This window comes from Bos indicus x Bos taurus, chromosome 8, assembly GCF_003369695.1.
Source record: "Bos indicus x Bos taurus breed Angus x Brahman F1 hybrid chromosome 8, Bos_hybrid_MaternalHap_v2.0, whole genome shotgun sequence".
Classification (NCBI taxonomy): Eukaryota; Metazoa; Chordata; class Mammalia; order Artiodactyla; family Bovidae; genus Bos; species Bos indicus x Bos taurus.
This window is the reverse complement of record NC_040083.1, coordinates 74449452-74464763: the sequence shown is the minus strand read 5'-3', so window position 1 is coordinate 74464763 and position 15312 is coordinate 74449452. Positions and strand designations below refer to the sequence as shown.

At 47.3% G+C, this 15312-nt stretch overlaps 1 protein-coding gene across 7 annotated transcripts in view; it reads right to left on the bottom strand.

Annotated features, from left to right (window-relative positions):
* PTK2B (protein tyrosine kinase 2 beta) overlaps positions 1–15312 on the bottom strand; it is a 139158-nt gene that overhangs the window by 57064 nt on the left and 66782 nt on the right. For 6 of the 7 annotated variants that reach the window (XM_027549977.1, XM_027549973.1, XM_027549975.1 and 3 more), the window contains exon 2: positions 8251–8491. The exons of the other annotated variant lie outside the window; for it this stretch is intronic. In XM_027549977.1, coding sequence (XP_027405778.1) covers positions 8251–8454 — 204 coding nt within the window. In that variant the 5' untranslated portion in view covers positions 8455–8491. The remainder of the gene's footprint in view (positions 1–8250; positions 8492–15312) is intronic. 7 annotated transcript variants of the gene reach the window in all.

The following is a 15312-nucleotide window of genomic DNA, read 5'->3' as shown; positions in this document are numbered from 1 at the left end:
ATGTTCAAGCCATAATACCCTGTGTCTGGTTAAGTGATAAGTTTAAACTCAAGAGTAACTGGGATGAATGTCTGACAAGATAGGGCAGGGACAATGGGTGGCAGCATCTGGGATCTGCCTCTCTGGGAATATTCTGGGATGTACTGTAAGACCACTGAATCTACAGGGAGGGCAATGAGTCCAAGCAGGTGTACAGCAGGCTGCCTTTGGACTGGACTGTGCTCTCCTCACACGCCAGGTGAGTGGCCTTTACTGGCCGCCCCACAGCCTGGAATCACTGCTGTAGAGGGGAGGGGACAGAACTGGACCAGCTGGGAAAGGGCACAAGATGGCTCTGTCTCTGACCCTCCCGGGGATGTAGGCATGGATTCTAAGTAGGGTGATGCTTCGGGACTAAGTAAGGATGGATCTTTTTGTTTGTTTGTCTTCTTTTGTACACATGTCATGTGGGATCTTAGTTCCCTGACCAGAGAGTGAACCCGAGCCTCCTGCAGTGGAAGCACAGACTCCTAACCACTGGACCCCCAGGGAAGTCCCAAGGACAGATATTGATCACGGCTTTTCAGCACAATAGAGGCTGGCCGAGGGAGAGGGTTTTAATGTGGGGGCTCTGCTGACATCCTTGGAACCACACCGAATCACAGACAAGTGCCTCATTTTCTGCTTAAGGCCCTCCTGTGTGAGACACAGATGGTCCACTGATGGAGAGAGATGGGTCCATGCAGGGTGTGGGTCAGCTGGTGTCAGCAGGGGAGAGAAAACACCACGAACCAGCCAATCAGTGTGTTATGCAGAGAGGAGTGAGAATGGCACTTAGCTGTAGGTGATTTATCCTCTGAATCATGATGCTCTTGAGATTGGCAGGGGTACTGTTCATATTCATTCCTGGACAGTGTGTGGAAAGAAGGACTCCCCCATACAACTGGGACATATGGTCAACCTACCCTAAAGAAAGAGAGGAGAAGGAGAAAAGAGGAGGGAGAGGAAGACGGGAGAGAGAGAGAAAGGAGAGGCTGTAAGAGTCAAAGAGAGACGCCCTGTGTGGGCACGTCTGGGTGGCACTCAGCTGGCTGTTTGCAAAGTGTTATCTTAACCTCTTTCCCGACAAGCAAATTAGCATGTTAGAAAAATATATGATGATAGAAGCCTCCACTTGCTCCAGAGCTCCCCCCCCCACACAATTTCCTATGAATATCAAACAAAAGCGAAACAAGAAATCAAGAGGAGCAATCTCCATTTCTCATTCAGCACGTTGCTCCATTCTCTCCAACACCTGTCTAATTTCTGCTGGGTCCTAAACACAGGGGCCAGGGCTTATTTACAAAGCTTTTAACAACCTAGAGAAAACATCCTGAGGCAACTGTATTTATGTAGAAAGAGGCTGAGAAAAAAGGGGAAAACACGAGATCAGCAAGTAGACATGGAGTAACTATGTTTTGGAAATGTGTTGCCAAGTGGATTGTACCAGGGCCATTCTCCATGGCTTCTATTCCATCAGACACAATTTTGACACCTCCACTATTTGGAGGTCAGAATTTCTGGAGTGTTCTTGTGGAAGGACAAGTGCTTGGCAAGCTTGAAAGGACTGGCAGTACTTTGACGCAGAGAAGATGGTGAAAGAAGATACAGAGCTGCAAGGAGAAAAATCCATCAGAGGATGAAGCCCAGCTGGGGAAAGAAATACTGGAAGCAGAGGGTGGGAGTGGCCAGTCTAGGAGATTCTTGGGCAGGGAAACTGGTCTGGATCTAAAAGGACTGGAACACAGCATCTACAAAAAGGCCATGAAAGGCTAAACAGTTCCTTGATGTTTAGACCAAGCTCTTTTGTACTCTGTGCTCTCACAGAAGTTCTGTCTTCCTGTCGGAGCACTTGTCTCCATTTGTAAAGGTTCATTCATCAGTGGGGGTCAGTGTCATTCATTACTGTGGGTCCTTGGCCTGAAAGCCCATTGAAAGCAGGGACTGTATTTGTGTTTGGGGGTTTGGTTTTACTTCCAGGCCACAACCGGCATGGTGCCAGGTACATGGGGGCACTCAACACATCCTTGTGGAATGGATGATGAAATTATTCAGGACTTCTTCATTGATGATTTTACCCACATTCATGGCTTTAACCACCACCCAGAGGCTGACAAGATCCAAGTATCTATCTCCAGCCCAGTTTTTCCTCCAGAATCATGTATCAAACAGTCTACTCAACATTTTCACATATATAACATGACATGAAAATGTCAGAGCATCCCAGTTGCGCTCGACAGTCCACAACTGGTTCTGGGATCTCCCTACTCTCCAACTAGTTTCTCTTCAAGTGTCTTTCACCTTAGGGAGTGGGACCCTGACCACCTGAACTAGAGCTGCTGTTCTTGACACCTTCTTCTTTGTTTCTGAATCTCTGGTTCATTAGCAAAACCTTTCATTTTCATCTCTTAAATTTTCTGGATTACAATCACTTCTCTCCCTAAACCATGGCGATTAAGAGTGCAGGCTCTGGAATTGGATTGCCTGGGTTTGCAACAGTTTCCACCACTTACTAGCAATTTGCCTAACACTTCGGAACCTTATTTCCATATATAGAGAATGGAGATAATAGTAGTATGTACTTCATAGGTTTCTTCTGAGAAGTTGATGAGATAATACTTATGATGCACTTTCAAAATTGCTAGTTGCTATTATCATCACCACCGCCATAAGCAGTACCACTATTACATCACTACCACCATCATCACCATCACTACCATCACCATAACACCATCATCACCACCACCATCAATACCATCAACATTATGATCATCATCGATCCTCACCATCACCACCGCCGTCATCATCACTATTACTGCCACCATCATCACTGTCATCACCATCACCATGAATGCCATCATTATATCATCACCATCATTACCACCGGCACCATTAGCACCACCACCAGCACCATCAACCCTATCAAGATTACCATCACCATCATGATCACCACCATCACCTCCATGGCTAGAGTCTCAATCTAAACTACCATCATCTCTTATCTGGATCATCACGATAGCCCCCTAACATCTTCTCACATCCATTCTTGCCCTCTCCAATCTATTTTCCACTGTGTAACCCAAGTGATCTTTTAAAAACACAATCTCATGTCACTCACATATTTAAACTCTATCAGTAGCTCTCCATGGAAGATGGGGTAAAATCCAAAATTGTTAACATGGTTTAACTACTCAACATTGGACATCCTTTAGCCTCAAAACTAACAGATGTATTGGTCACTTCAGGATCTTAGCAAAAGCTCTTTCCTTTGCCAGTAACACTGTTTCTCTTGCTTTTTCCTCTTTCCTTCCTTACATGAGCAAAGCCTCTCTGGAATGATAACATTCACGGTCTCTGCTCTCCAACTGACTGCACAATGGCTTCTTCCCCCATCTTTTCATTGAAATTGACCAGAAAAAGAGCATTATAGCACTTGCTGGTGAAGTCAATGAGTCTATTTTTAGCCGTATCTGACTTGACCTTTCTGAGAATCTCACACAGCTAACCACTCTTTCCTCAACGTTTCCTCTGCCTTTGTCTCTCCTTCCTGCTCTCTTAGTTCTTTTCATCTTCCTCTGGATGATTCTTTGGTTTTCCTTCATTTGCCCCTCTTTATCAGCCCCTTAGAAATCGATTGCCCAAGGTTTCCTACTTAGAACCTTTCTTTTGCTCTTTTCATTCTCCGTGGGTGATCCTACCTATTCGTATGATATCCACTGCATAATGACTCCCAAATCCTCATCTCTAGGGCCTTTCTCCCTCCTCAGCTTCAAGTCCATGCTCCTCTATGAGGGTGTTTCATAAAAATGTCAAACAGAACACTCATAAAGCTGAAATCTCAGAATGTCCTTCCTTTCTCTGTTGGTATCTCAATGAGTGGTATCAACGCCCATTCAGTTGCCCAAGCAAAAGCTTGAGTCATCCTTGTTTCCTTTCTTTCTCTTCCTCCCTATATCAAGTTAATCATCAAGTTCTGTTGACTCTGCCTGTTTAGATGCACTTGGATCTGTTGACTTGTCTTTGTAACCTATGCCACTCCCTTAGTTCATCATATCCCACCTACACGACAGCCATGGCTTCCTAATTCCTCTGCCTTTCACCAGCCTTTCCTCTCTCCTACACTTTTTGTACTTTGGTCAGAATTGAGGGAAAACAGATCCCTAAATGATTTCTTAGAGAACTGGTTCTCCAACTCATACAAGAAAGGATTTCTTAGGCAAATAAGAAATGACTGACTTAAGAGAACAGCCTCAGATATGCAGATGACACCACCCTTATGGCAGAAAGTGAAGAGGAACTAAAAAGCCTCTTGATGAAAGTGAAAGAGGAGAGTGAAAAGTTGGCTTAAAGCTCAACATTCAGAAAACTAACATCATGGCATCTGGTCCCATCACTTCATGGGAAATAGATGGGGAAAGAGTGGAAACAGTGTCAGACTTTATTTTTGGGGGCTCCAAAATCACTGCAGATGGTGATTGCAGCCATGAAATTAAAAGACGCTTACTCCTTGGAAGGAAAGTTATGACCAACCTAGATAGCATATTGAAAAGCAGAGGCATTACTTTGCCAACAAAGGTCCGGCTAGTCAAGGCTATGGTTTTTCCTGTGGTCATGTATGGATGTGAGAGTTAGACTGTGAAGAAAGCTGAGCGCCGAAGAATTGATGCTTTTGAACTGTGGTGTTGGAGAAGACTCTTGAGAGTCCCTTGGACTGCAAAGAGATCCAACCAGTCCATTCTAAAGGAGATCGGTCCTGGGTGTTCTTTGGAAGGCATGATGCTAAAGCTGAAACTCCAGTACTTTGGCCACTCATGCGAAGAGTTGACTCATTGGAAAAGACTCTGATGCTGGGAAGTATTGGGGGCAGGAGGAGAAGGGAACGACAGAGGATGAGATGGCTGGATGGCATCACTGACTCGATGGACGTGAGTTTGAGTGAACTCCGGGAGTTGGTGATGGACAGGAAGGCCTGGCATGCTGCGATTCATGGGTCGCAAAGAATTGGACACGATGGAGCGACTGAACTGAACTGAACTGAAGAGAACATCACTGCTGTGGCTCTTTATTAGAACCCATCATGCAGAACAGCATATTAAAGATTCTAAGAAGTCCTGTCACAAAGGAATTGGTTCAGAATTATTTAACCAAGTATCTCCAAACGCCTTTGACCATAAAAAAACCTTCTCCAGAATGCACTTCCTAACATCTTGCAGGACACTACAAGCTGTTTCAAAATACAAATCTGATCATCTTACTTTACTTGAAGATATGACAGGTAAGTGGATAAACACTAAAAGAAGATGATTTTAATTTTATTCTACAGGCAGTTAGAAACCCTTGCAGATTCTTGAGCAGGGTAAAGACATAATACCCACACAGTCAATAATTTCCAAGGACTGAGCTTCTGCTATATTCTGGATGCTTCTCATCTACCATCTCTGATCCTTAACAATGAGGCTACAGGCAGGCATAATCCTTAGGTGAGGGACCTGAGCCAGGTTGGCTAAGTGTTGGGTCTAAGGCCATACAACCAGTAAGGGTGGAGTGGTATCAAGCTCAAGGTCTAGATAATTTTAAAGCCATGGTTGTTTTCAGTGAGCAGGTGACATGCTGCCTCTAGGACAGATGTGAAACAGGAAAAATCAGAAGGCTGGGACATAAACTCCTAGGAGGCTATCACTTCTTTCTTTGTTCTTTTTCCACCTCTGTTTTCATACTTCTCCAGATAATACTTCAAGTACTAGCCATTCTTCACTTTTGCTTAAGATTTTTTGATGTGGATCATTTTAAAAGTCTTTATTGAACGTATTACAACAGTGCTTCTTTTGTGTTTTGGTTTTTTGGCCATGACGCATGTGGGATCTTAGCTCCTTGACCAGGGGTTGAACCTGCACCCCCTTCATTGGAAGGTGAAGTCTTCATCACTGGAGGCCAGGGAAGTCCCTGAGCCATTCTTTCTAAGCTCGGGTCTCCTTGTCCTTTCTGTAGGCTTTTGTATTTTTTCTCCTTAAGCACCCAGCAAGACATCAAACGGCTCCAGGTAAGCCTCTCTCTTGCTTGAAAGCTGTGTGTCTCTAGTGCCTGTCTGAGCCCAGATTCCTCAGCTTGATATTCTAAGCCCTCCCTTATCCACCATCAGATTTCCCTTCTGATCTTGACTCTAGATACTTTTCTAAATATAACCCATGCCCCAGCCAAACCCAGCTACCCACGGTTCAGCAGCCTCTCTGTCTTTGTCCTTGCCATGTCCTCCTCTTAGAAAGCCCTCTTCAGTGCTGCCTCTTCCAATCCACCAATCCTTTCGGGTCCCCTTTCACCATACCTCCACAGAACATGGGCTTCCCTGGTGGCTCAGATGGTAAAGAATCTGCCTGCAATGCAGGAGCCCTGGGTTCAATCCCTGGGGTGGGTAGGTACCCTAGAGAAGGGGATGGCTATCCACACAAGTATTCCTGCCTGGGAAATCCTATGGACAGAGGAGCATGGGGTTGAAAAGAGTTGGACATGACTGAGCAACTTAGCATGCATGCACACCACAGAGCACATTCTAATCTGATTAGTCTAACCACATGCTCTTTGGGTTTCAGCCCCAAAGGGCAAGAAGGTGCTCCAAACATGGAAAGTGGGTTGCCTTCTGAAATTAAACTGTAAACCCCATTGTAGATGGCGTCAGCTATCTGCAAAGATGATATACCCAAAGGAAGGCTCAAGAAGTAGAGAGTTAAGGAGATCTGAAAACATCCTTTTGGAGGAAAGTGCCTAGGACTTACTTCTGGGACACAATTGTACACACATATCTGGAACCATAAGATACAGACAAGACCCTCATCAGATCAGTTATAGGAAACAGAGGGAAGAACCAACCCAGAATCAATTGTGACAATAGGCCAAGACAGTGACCTAATCAATTACATTTGGCTCAGTGTGTTGAAGCACAGCATGTGCACAGACAGAAAGGAGCCAAATGCACAGATGTGGAGAGGCTGCTGCCAGTGCCGACTGGAAGAGACGCTTGCCGAGTCTGGGAAATGCTGACTTCCGGGACATGGCAGGGTTGCTGATTAAAGGACTGAAGATGGTTCATCCAGCTCACTCAGATCTGATGAGTGTTCCCAAGATCCTCCTGCTTCCTTTGTTCAAATGACAAACCCAGCAAAGCCAGCTCTGGAGAATCAGTTTGGCTTTGGCTTACTTTCGCATCATCAGAAAGGAATACTCTGAGCAGTGGAAAACGATATCCTTGCTGTATCTATCTCAAAGGTTCAACCAGATAATGTAGAGGGATTGATTCAGGCATGTATAGGAAAGAAAGAAAAGTGTTAGTTGCTTAGTTATGTCCAACTCTTTGTGACTCCATGGACTGTAGCCCGCCAGGCTCTTCTGTCCACGGGATTCTCCAGGTAAGAATACTAGGGTGGGTTGCCATGTCCTTCTCCATGGGATCTTCCTGACCTGGGAACTCAACCTGGGTCTCCTGCATTGCAAGCAGATTCTTTACCATCTGAACCACAGGGAAGCCCCATGTAGATAGGAATTGTTCAATAAATGTTGCATTTAAAATTAATCGGTGTATTGTGGCTCTGCTTTTGATGACAAGCTCTCATACATTTGGTTAAGGTGAGTTAGCTTCCTGGTGTTAAGGTGCCCTGGTGACTGTGGGTACTTGGATTTGCAAAACAGATTCTGTGACTCTGGATGAGAATGAACCTGTTGAAGTACAGCCTCAGAAAGGGCCTGGCAACCAGATACCTGGTCAAGGGCATCTCTAGTTTATTACCATCCTCTAAATGTCTCCACAGCTCCCTTTTCTAAGCATCCAGGGCATGTCTGGAAAAGTCACTCTTGTTCTGTGTTCAATGCAATCACTTGTGTTATTCCAATTCCATGAGAGTGTGAACTCTTTGAGGGGGGAGGGAGCACGTATATCTCTTGCAGAGCCTCAAATGTCATAAATAAGGAACAAGTTGAAATGAGATAAATCAAAGCTTGAGCAAATGATCTAGGGTTTGAAGGAAGGCTACACACTCTGCCCCCACCCCTAGAGCTGCAGAGCCTTGGAGAGGAAGCCCAGAGCTGCAGGAGGAGAGCATCCCTCTGGTGCCCACCCCTCCCCGCCATCCAAGGAGTGTATACAGGAGAGCTGTCAGGCTGAAGGAGAGATGCTCAGCCACCCAGGAAGAGTGAGGGAGAGATGGACAAATGGATGGAGCAGGTGGCGCCCGCCACACTCACCCGGATCTCGGTCTGCACAGTGCATTTAACCAGTTTGAAGTTCTTCCCAGAGTTGAAGCTGTTGCCATAGAAGCAGACCTTGAGGATCCTCACGTCTTCCTTTTCCACGTCTACTGGCACCACCACCATGGGCTCTGGGGGGCCCTCAGGCCGACGTAATGTGCCCACCTTCACTCGGCTCAGGGCCTCAGACACCCCGGACATCCTCTCTGACGGCGGCTAGGACCAGCACATCGCAGTCCTGCGGAGACAGCAGAGGGATAGCCCTGAAATGATGGGTGTGAGCCCACCTGCCTCACTCCCCAGGGGCAGCACCCAGCAAGCACACATCCTCCTACTCCTGAAGACTCCCCTTAAAGGCATCCGGCTCGGAGGATGGGGAAGCGGAAGTGTAAAGGAGCAGTCTGAATGAACATCCAGGTACCAGCCAGAGGACCTGGTGCGCGCAGGCGGGCACTCTCTGTGGGGGGCCCCTTCTCCCCATCACTTTCCTCCTCCCACACTGGCTCCTAGGCAAGGGGCCCACACTTTGCAAACGCAGCTGTGAGAGGAGGCGGCCCCAGCATGGTTCCAAGGCACAGCTGAGCAGAAAAAGTGAAGAGCAAGACAGTAGAAAATAGCAGGAGAGAAACAGGGACAAGAGGGGAGAAGCCTGGAAGAAACAGAGGTGGAAAATGGGTAGCCTGGAGGGCAGTGGGATGGGGAAGCCAAGAAAGGGTCCAGGTAGGGGACCAGCCAGGGGCTGATGGCTTTGCCCACACCCACCTGCAGCTGCCAGCCTGGGTTTCAGGGCTGGCAGCCTCAGTCCCATTGGAAGTCATCTCCCAGAGCATCTGTCACCATATCAGATGGCACCCTGGCATCCCAATCTGAGAGGTCTTTCTGCTGAGGGAGGGGTGTTGAGGGGGTTGGGGGGTGCGACTGGGGCCCTAGAAGACCCAGCCCAGTTCTGATGACAGTTTGGTTGACATCTACATGGACTATAAATATCCTAGGAATCTTCAGTTCACCCCGAATCTCAGCCAACATTGGCCGTGGCTTCTTGATTCAACAACAGCTCTGTAGGGTTTACTATCATTGGTCTAAAGCTATTCCTGCTTTAGTGATACTCAAAGGGAGCAAAGGAAGTCTTACACCAGACTGGAGATGCCAACCTTGGCTCTGCATTAATATCCCCTGGGAAGCTAAATCCTGACCCATGCCCAGAGATCGTCAGTGAGGTGGTCTGGGGGAGGCCTTGCATTGGTATTTTTAAGTTTCCAAGGATGTTTCTAACATTCAGGCTGGGTTGGGAACTTCCGTTATAGACTAAGTTTAGTTCTCATCGAAACCCATTCCTACAGAGAAATCTCTCCCTTCTAACAAGAGACTGTGATTTTAAGGGGACATTCCTAGACTAGGAGTTGGGGGCTGAAGGATGGAGTGACAAGTGAGCTTACTCATGAAACAGAAATAGAATCACAGATGTAGAAAACAAACTTCTGGTTGCCAGAGAGTAAGGGGTGGGGAGGGATAAATTGGGAGATTTGGACTGACATATACACACTACTACATATACAATAGATAACAATAAGGACCTGGGCTTCCCAGGTATCTCAGTGGTAAATAATCTGCCTGCCAAGCAGGAGACGCAGGTTCAATCCCTGGGTTGGGAAAATCCCCTGGAGAAGGAAATGGTAACCCACTCCAGTATTCTTGATGGGAAAATTCCAAGGACAGAGGAACCTGGTGGGCTACAGTCCATGGGGTTGCAAAGAGTTGGACATGACTGAGCGATTGAACACACACCACACACCAGAATGTAATGAATGTACCACTCTAGTGGGGGATGTTGGTAGCCAGGGTGACTATGCATGTTTGAGGGCAGGGGGTAGATGGGAAATCTCTGTACCTTGATACCACTGACACTGGCACAAACTCCATGCAAGAAAAAAAAAAGTGTCAGCCCAACATGGAACATCCCAATCTGTGAAGAGTCTTGAACCCTCGTGGCTTAGAGAGTGTCACCCCTTCCCAAGCTAGGATGTGGTCATGACAGGTCCTTGAGAGACTTAAGAGTCTGGGCAAAAGACCTCAGTCCAGAAAGGTGGTGCCCACATCTCTGATGACACATGGCAACTCCCTCAAGGGCATCCGAAACCACCAGCTGTCAGTACAGATCTGCAGTGAACTGCCAAAGGGGTCCCTCCTGAACTCTCTGAAGCTGAGTAACTGAAAGGTGTTCTATAATCAAAGCCACAGTTATCTGCCTTTGGGGTCTTAGAGAAAACAGCCCTCAGCCTCATGCATGGTCTTCTCTCCCAGCCCTCCACGGCTAATTTCAATCTACCAACTTAACGGCAGTGGACGCAGTGTGGAAGACAGTGTGGAAGACAGGAGAATAACCCACTGACTCTAGCTCATGCTTCCTGACAACACAGCCTGCCTGTTCCTCCAGACTTTGCCTGATAATGTGAATCTCTCACTGACAGCTTGCCTCTGGATTTTGATGATCACAAAATCCTCTGGCTCTCCATGTGCGAGTCAAAACCCCTGCCCTCCAGTCCAGACCTGGACTACAGCCTGGTGACCCCTTCTCCCTGCGTCCTGGCCAGCCCCAGACCCTGTGAGCACTGGCGGAGCAGAGACCATCCCACCACCCCAGGGAGAACCCTGGCAGTGAGCCAGTGTGGGCTCCGGGCTGCCTCCCAACCCCCAGATCTGCCCAAGTCAGAGCCAAAGAATAACAAACACAAGGAAATGGGCTCAAATTAAAACAGGAAAAGTTTTGATTGGCTCTAAGAACGTCTTGGACAAGACCTGCCAAGGGCACTGACGGAAGCTGAACAGTCTTTGCGTCCCTGAAGAGTTCAGGATAAAAATACAGGACACTCAACACGAGACATTCACCTACCTGAAGCGGGCAGGGGGAAAATTAGGAGATTTATTTATTTATTTATTTTTAACTTTGTATTTTATATTGGAGTATAGCCGATGAGATGGTTAGATACCATTACCAACTCAATGGACATGAGTTTGAGCAAACTCCAGCAGATAATGAAGGACAGGGAAGCCTGGTGTGCTGTAGTCTATGGGGTCGAAAAGAGTCAGACATGACTTAGCAACTGAACAACGATAGCTGATTAACAATATTGTGATAGTTTCAGGTGGAGCGTGAAAGGACTCAGCCATACATATACATGTATCCATTCTCTCCCCAAATCTCCTCCCATTCAGGCTGCCACACAACATAGAGAAGAGTTTCCCATGTATACAGTAGGTCCTTGTTGGCTATCTATTTTAAATATAGCAAGATGTATACATCCATCCCAAACTCCCTAACTATCCCTTCCTCCCATCCTCTTCACTGGCAACCACGAGTTCATTCTCTAAGTCTGTGAGTCTGTTTCTGTTAGAAAAATATACTCTTGTTTTTGAAGATGTTGCAGGGTAACGTTACATCTTACTGAACACACACAGTGTGTTAGGGAGCTTGTGTAAGCAATCGTTCATTCTCTAGAAAGAGTCTACAGGATAGGTAATGTTAGAGAGGTCCAGTGAGGTGACTTTGTCCAGATCACACAACTGGTAAGGGCAGAGAATTAAGGCCGCTGAGTTGCCAAAGATTAGAGGACCCATGGTATCATGTCCTGCCAACCAAGTGTCCGGCTCTGCCACCAACCAGCCCTTGTACCTTGAGACGTCAGGCTGGGATGGGACAGAGTTCCCAAACAGCAGCTGGCAGGTGGATGATGGCCTTTGGTGATATTTTGCTGTGTCCTTGGCAAAATGAGAAAAAATAAGGACACTATAGAGAATCCATCATAAAGCTCAATGTATTCCATTTGAGGCGCAGGGGCAGTCTTTCATTCTTTGTCTTTCCACCTTTTTTTTTTTTTTTTTTTGGTTTGGTTTTCCAATGTTCATTAATTTATGAGATGACAGTAATAGACTTTGGCAACTGACATTGAAGCTGGGCCTCTTGGGCAACCAGACTTGAGGTGACACTGGGAGTTCCAAGGGTAAAAGGCAAAGTCTTGAGGATTGGAAGTTCTGCCCTGGATTTCAGGGAGCAGAGACAGGGCACCATTAATCAGGAAGATGGCACAGTATCAGGAAGAGAGCACAGACACCTGACTCATTTGAACCTGGTTTAAAACTCATGCCCTCGGGGCTGCCATGCTGCACAAGTCTGGGGCATTACTCATGAGGGATTTCACAGTTAGGCAGTGTGGTGGCCTTCAGTCTCTGCTGCTTATCAGCTGTGTGATCTGGACAAGATACCTCTCAAGACCTCAGTTTCCTTTCTTGGGATAGGAGGCTAACATTACCTATCCTAGAGAATTTTCTGAAAAATCAGAGATTACTTAGATAGACTCCCTGGCATGTGTATTTTTTTTAAATGCCTGTGACTTGGCAGAAGACAGAATCAGAAACCCAATACCAGTGCCCACTTGTAAAAGATTAAACAGAGCCAGTAAGTCAAGGCTCAGAGGGTTGTGACAATCTTTCTTATCTCCAGTACCAGTGCCCACCCGCTCCATCTACCTTGGCACCTGAAAAGATCACCTCCACCTCCAACCCTCTGCTCACACTTAGAGCCATCGTCTGTTCTGTACGTGGAAGGAGGCCCCCCAGGACACAGTTGAAAGGCCAGTCCTCTGCGTCCAGCAGAAGCCAGAATGTCATGAGACACACACTTTATTTCCACTCTGTCTCTGAGTCACTTCCTCTTGCCGTTTCCACATCAACAAAATGGGGAACACATGCCTTTCCTCTGCAGAGGCCTGCTGAGAACAGCCACTTAACGAATTGGCAATGACCTTGCAGTCTTGGGGAGCCAGGCCTGTGTTTCTGGGAAGCCGGGCCCTACTGGCTCCACACAGTGCCCCTCCCCAGCCCAAGCCCTTTCAAACCCCAGTTCCCACTGGGTGGAGGCATTCTGCTTGCCCTGGGGAAGCCCAATCCATCACTTGTTTAATCCCTTCCCCTCCTCTCCAAGCATCCCTCCCCACTATCTTGCAAAGGAAGGACCCAGGAAGGTTGTGATTAATGCCAGCTCTAATTCAATGTCATTCAAAAAACCTCTACTGAGACTCTATCGCGTTTTCAGCCTGCCACCTCCGCACACAATACCCACTCCGGCTCATTCTCTTGCCAGCACTTTGTGACCAGAGGTCCCCTGACGGGGGCTGGCTCTCAGGGGGCTGGAGGGGGCTGGCTGAGGTGCTGCACCTGCCCTTTCTTGTTCACAGAACCTCTGTTCTCTCACTAGTTCAAAGGCTCTGAGCCTCACAGCTGGGCAGAGCATTTTTACCTCCTGTGACTTCTGGGTGCCCCTGTTTCCCCAACCCTTCACAAAATCCCCCTCCCCTTGCTTCTAACTGGCCAGTTCATGAGTGATTTGGGCTGGCTGGTTTTTCTCCCCCTCCCTCCCTTCCTTTTTTCCTTCCTTCTTTTTCTTCTTCTTCCCTTCTCCTCCTTCCCCTTCCTTCCCCCTACTTTTCTCTCTCCCTTTCTGCTTTGCTATGTTTCAGGAGGCATGCCAGAATCCAGAGATAAGAAGATAAACAGAAGAAGGAAGAGGGTCCCCATAAGCAGGGACTCATCCAGTAAAAAGGAAAAGGATTAAGCAAAGCAGCCACAACGTGATACAGGATCTAATGGGGTCTCCCCTAGGTGTCAGAGGATCACAGAAAAGGACTTGCCTCTGGGTCCCTGGGGTCTCAGGAAAGGGGAACACAGCAAGATCAGGAAATCATGTGACATGATACAGAGCTGGCCAGGAGGGTGCTGAAGGGCTGTTGGGAAATGAGGTGGTAGCAACATACCACCCTGTGGAGAGGCAGATTTTCATTTAGAAAATAGAATTTGGGCCATACAATGAAGCATAGGTGAGAAATGGGAGGCAGGAGGAGAGGCTCAGATAATGCCTTTGTATGAGTTTCACAATGGGCTTCCTGGGTCGATCAGTGATAGAGAATCCACCTGCCAATGCAGGAGATGCAGGTTCCATCTCTGGGTCAGGAAGAGCTCCTGGAGATGGGAATGGCAACCCATTCCAGTATTCTTGCCTGGGAATCCCATAGACAGAGGAGCCTGGCGGGCTACAGTCCATGGGATTGCAAAGAGTTGGACACGACTTAAGTGACTGAGCATGTACATGAGTTTCACAACCAGCAATCCAGAGGAAAGATGGCTCAATTTCAGTGTTTCCTGATTTCTCTGGTGTAAATGCTTCTGGCATCTCTGATTTCAAGCTACCAGTGTGACCTCACTGACAGCAGACTCGGGGAGAGAAGGGTGTCTCCTGCTGGTCCCAGCCCTGCAGGGTTTTATCAGGAAGAGACCTGGGAATAGGATGGGGGCAGAGACTAGAGCACTTGCTTCAAGCCCACCTCTGACCCTGGATGTTGCCTGCTCTTGGCAGTGGTATGGCCAGCCAGTGCTGCAAGATAGCAACACACTATAAGGTGTATGGAAGCACAGAATTTTTAAAAAATATATAATTATTGTATTCATTTGTTTGCTCCAGGTTTTAGTTGTGGCAGGCAGGATCTTCGACCTTCATTGCAGCATGTGGGAACTTTAGTTGGGGCAGGAGAACCCTTAGTTGGGGTATGTAGGATCTAGCTCCCTGACCAGGGATCAAAGCCTGGCCCTCTGCATTGGGAGCATGGAGTCTTAGCTGCTGGACCACGAGGGAAGACCCAGAAGCATAGAATGTTAAGATTCGCTCCTTTTTTCAAGGAACTTCTGTTTCTCTCCAATTTCCTAAAAGTTGTAGTTTTCAAAGCCACACCCTGTCCTCATTAACCATCAACTAAATTCTCCAACTTCTCCACTATCAGTCCCAGTCTCAGCCTTTTCCATCTCTTCCAGCTTTCAGCTCCAGCAAACCCCATTTCTCTTTTTGTGCGTGCTTAAGTGTTGGTTATTGGGCTGGGAAATTCGGCACCATGATGAATCCATGCTCCATTGGGTGTTTTGAGCTCTTCCCCATTTTCTTGAGAAGTGAATGAGGAGGCCAGATGACAAGCAGGTGAATTCACAACTGGTCAGATGGTTTCCCCAACAACTGAT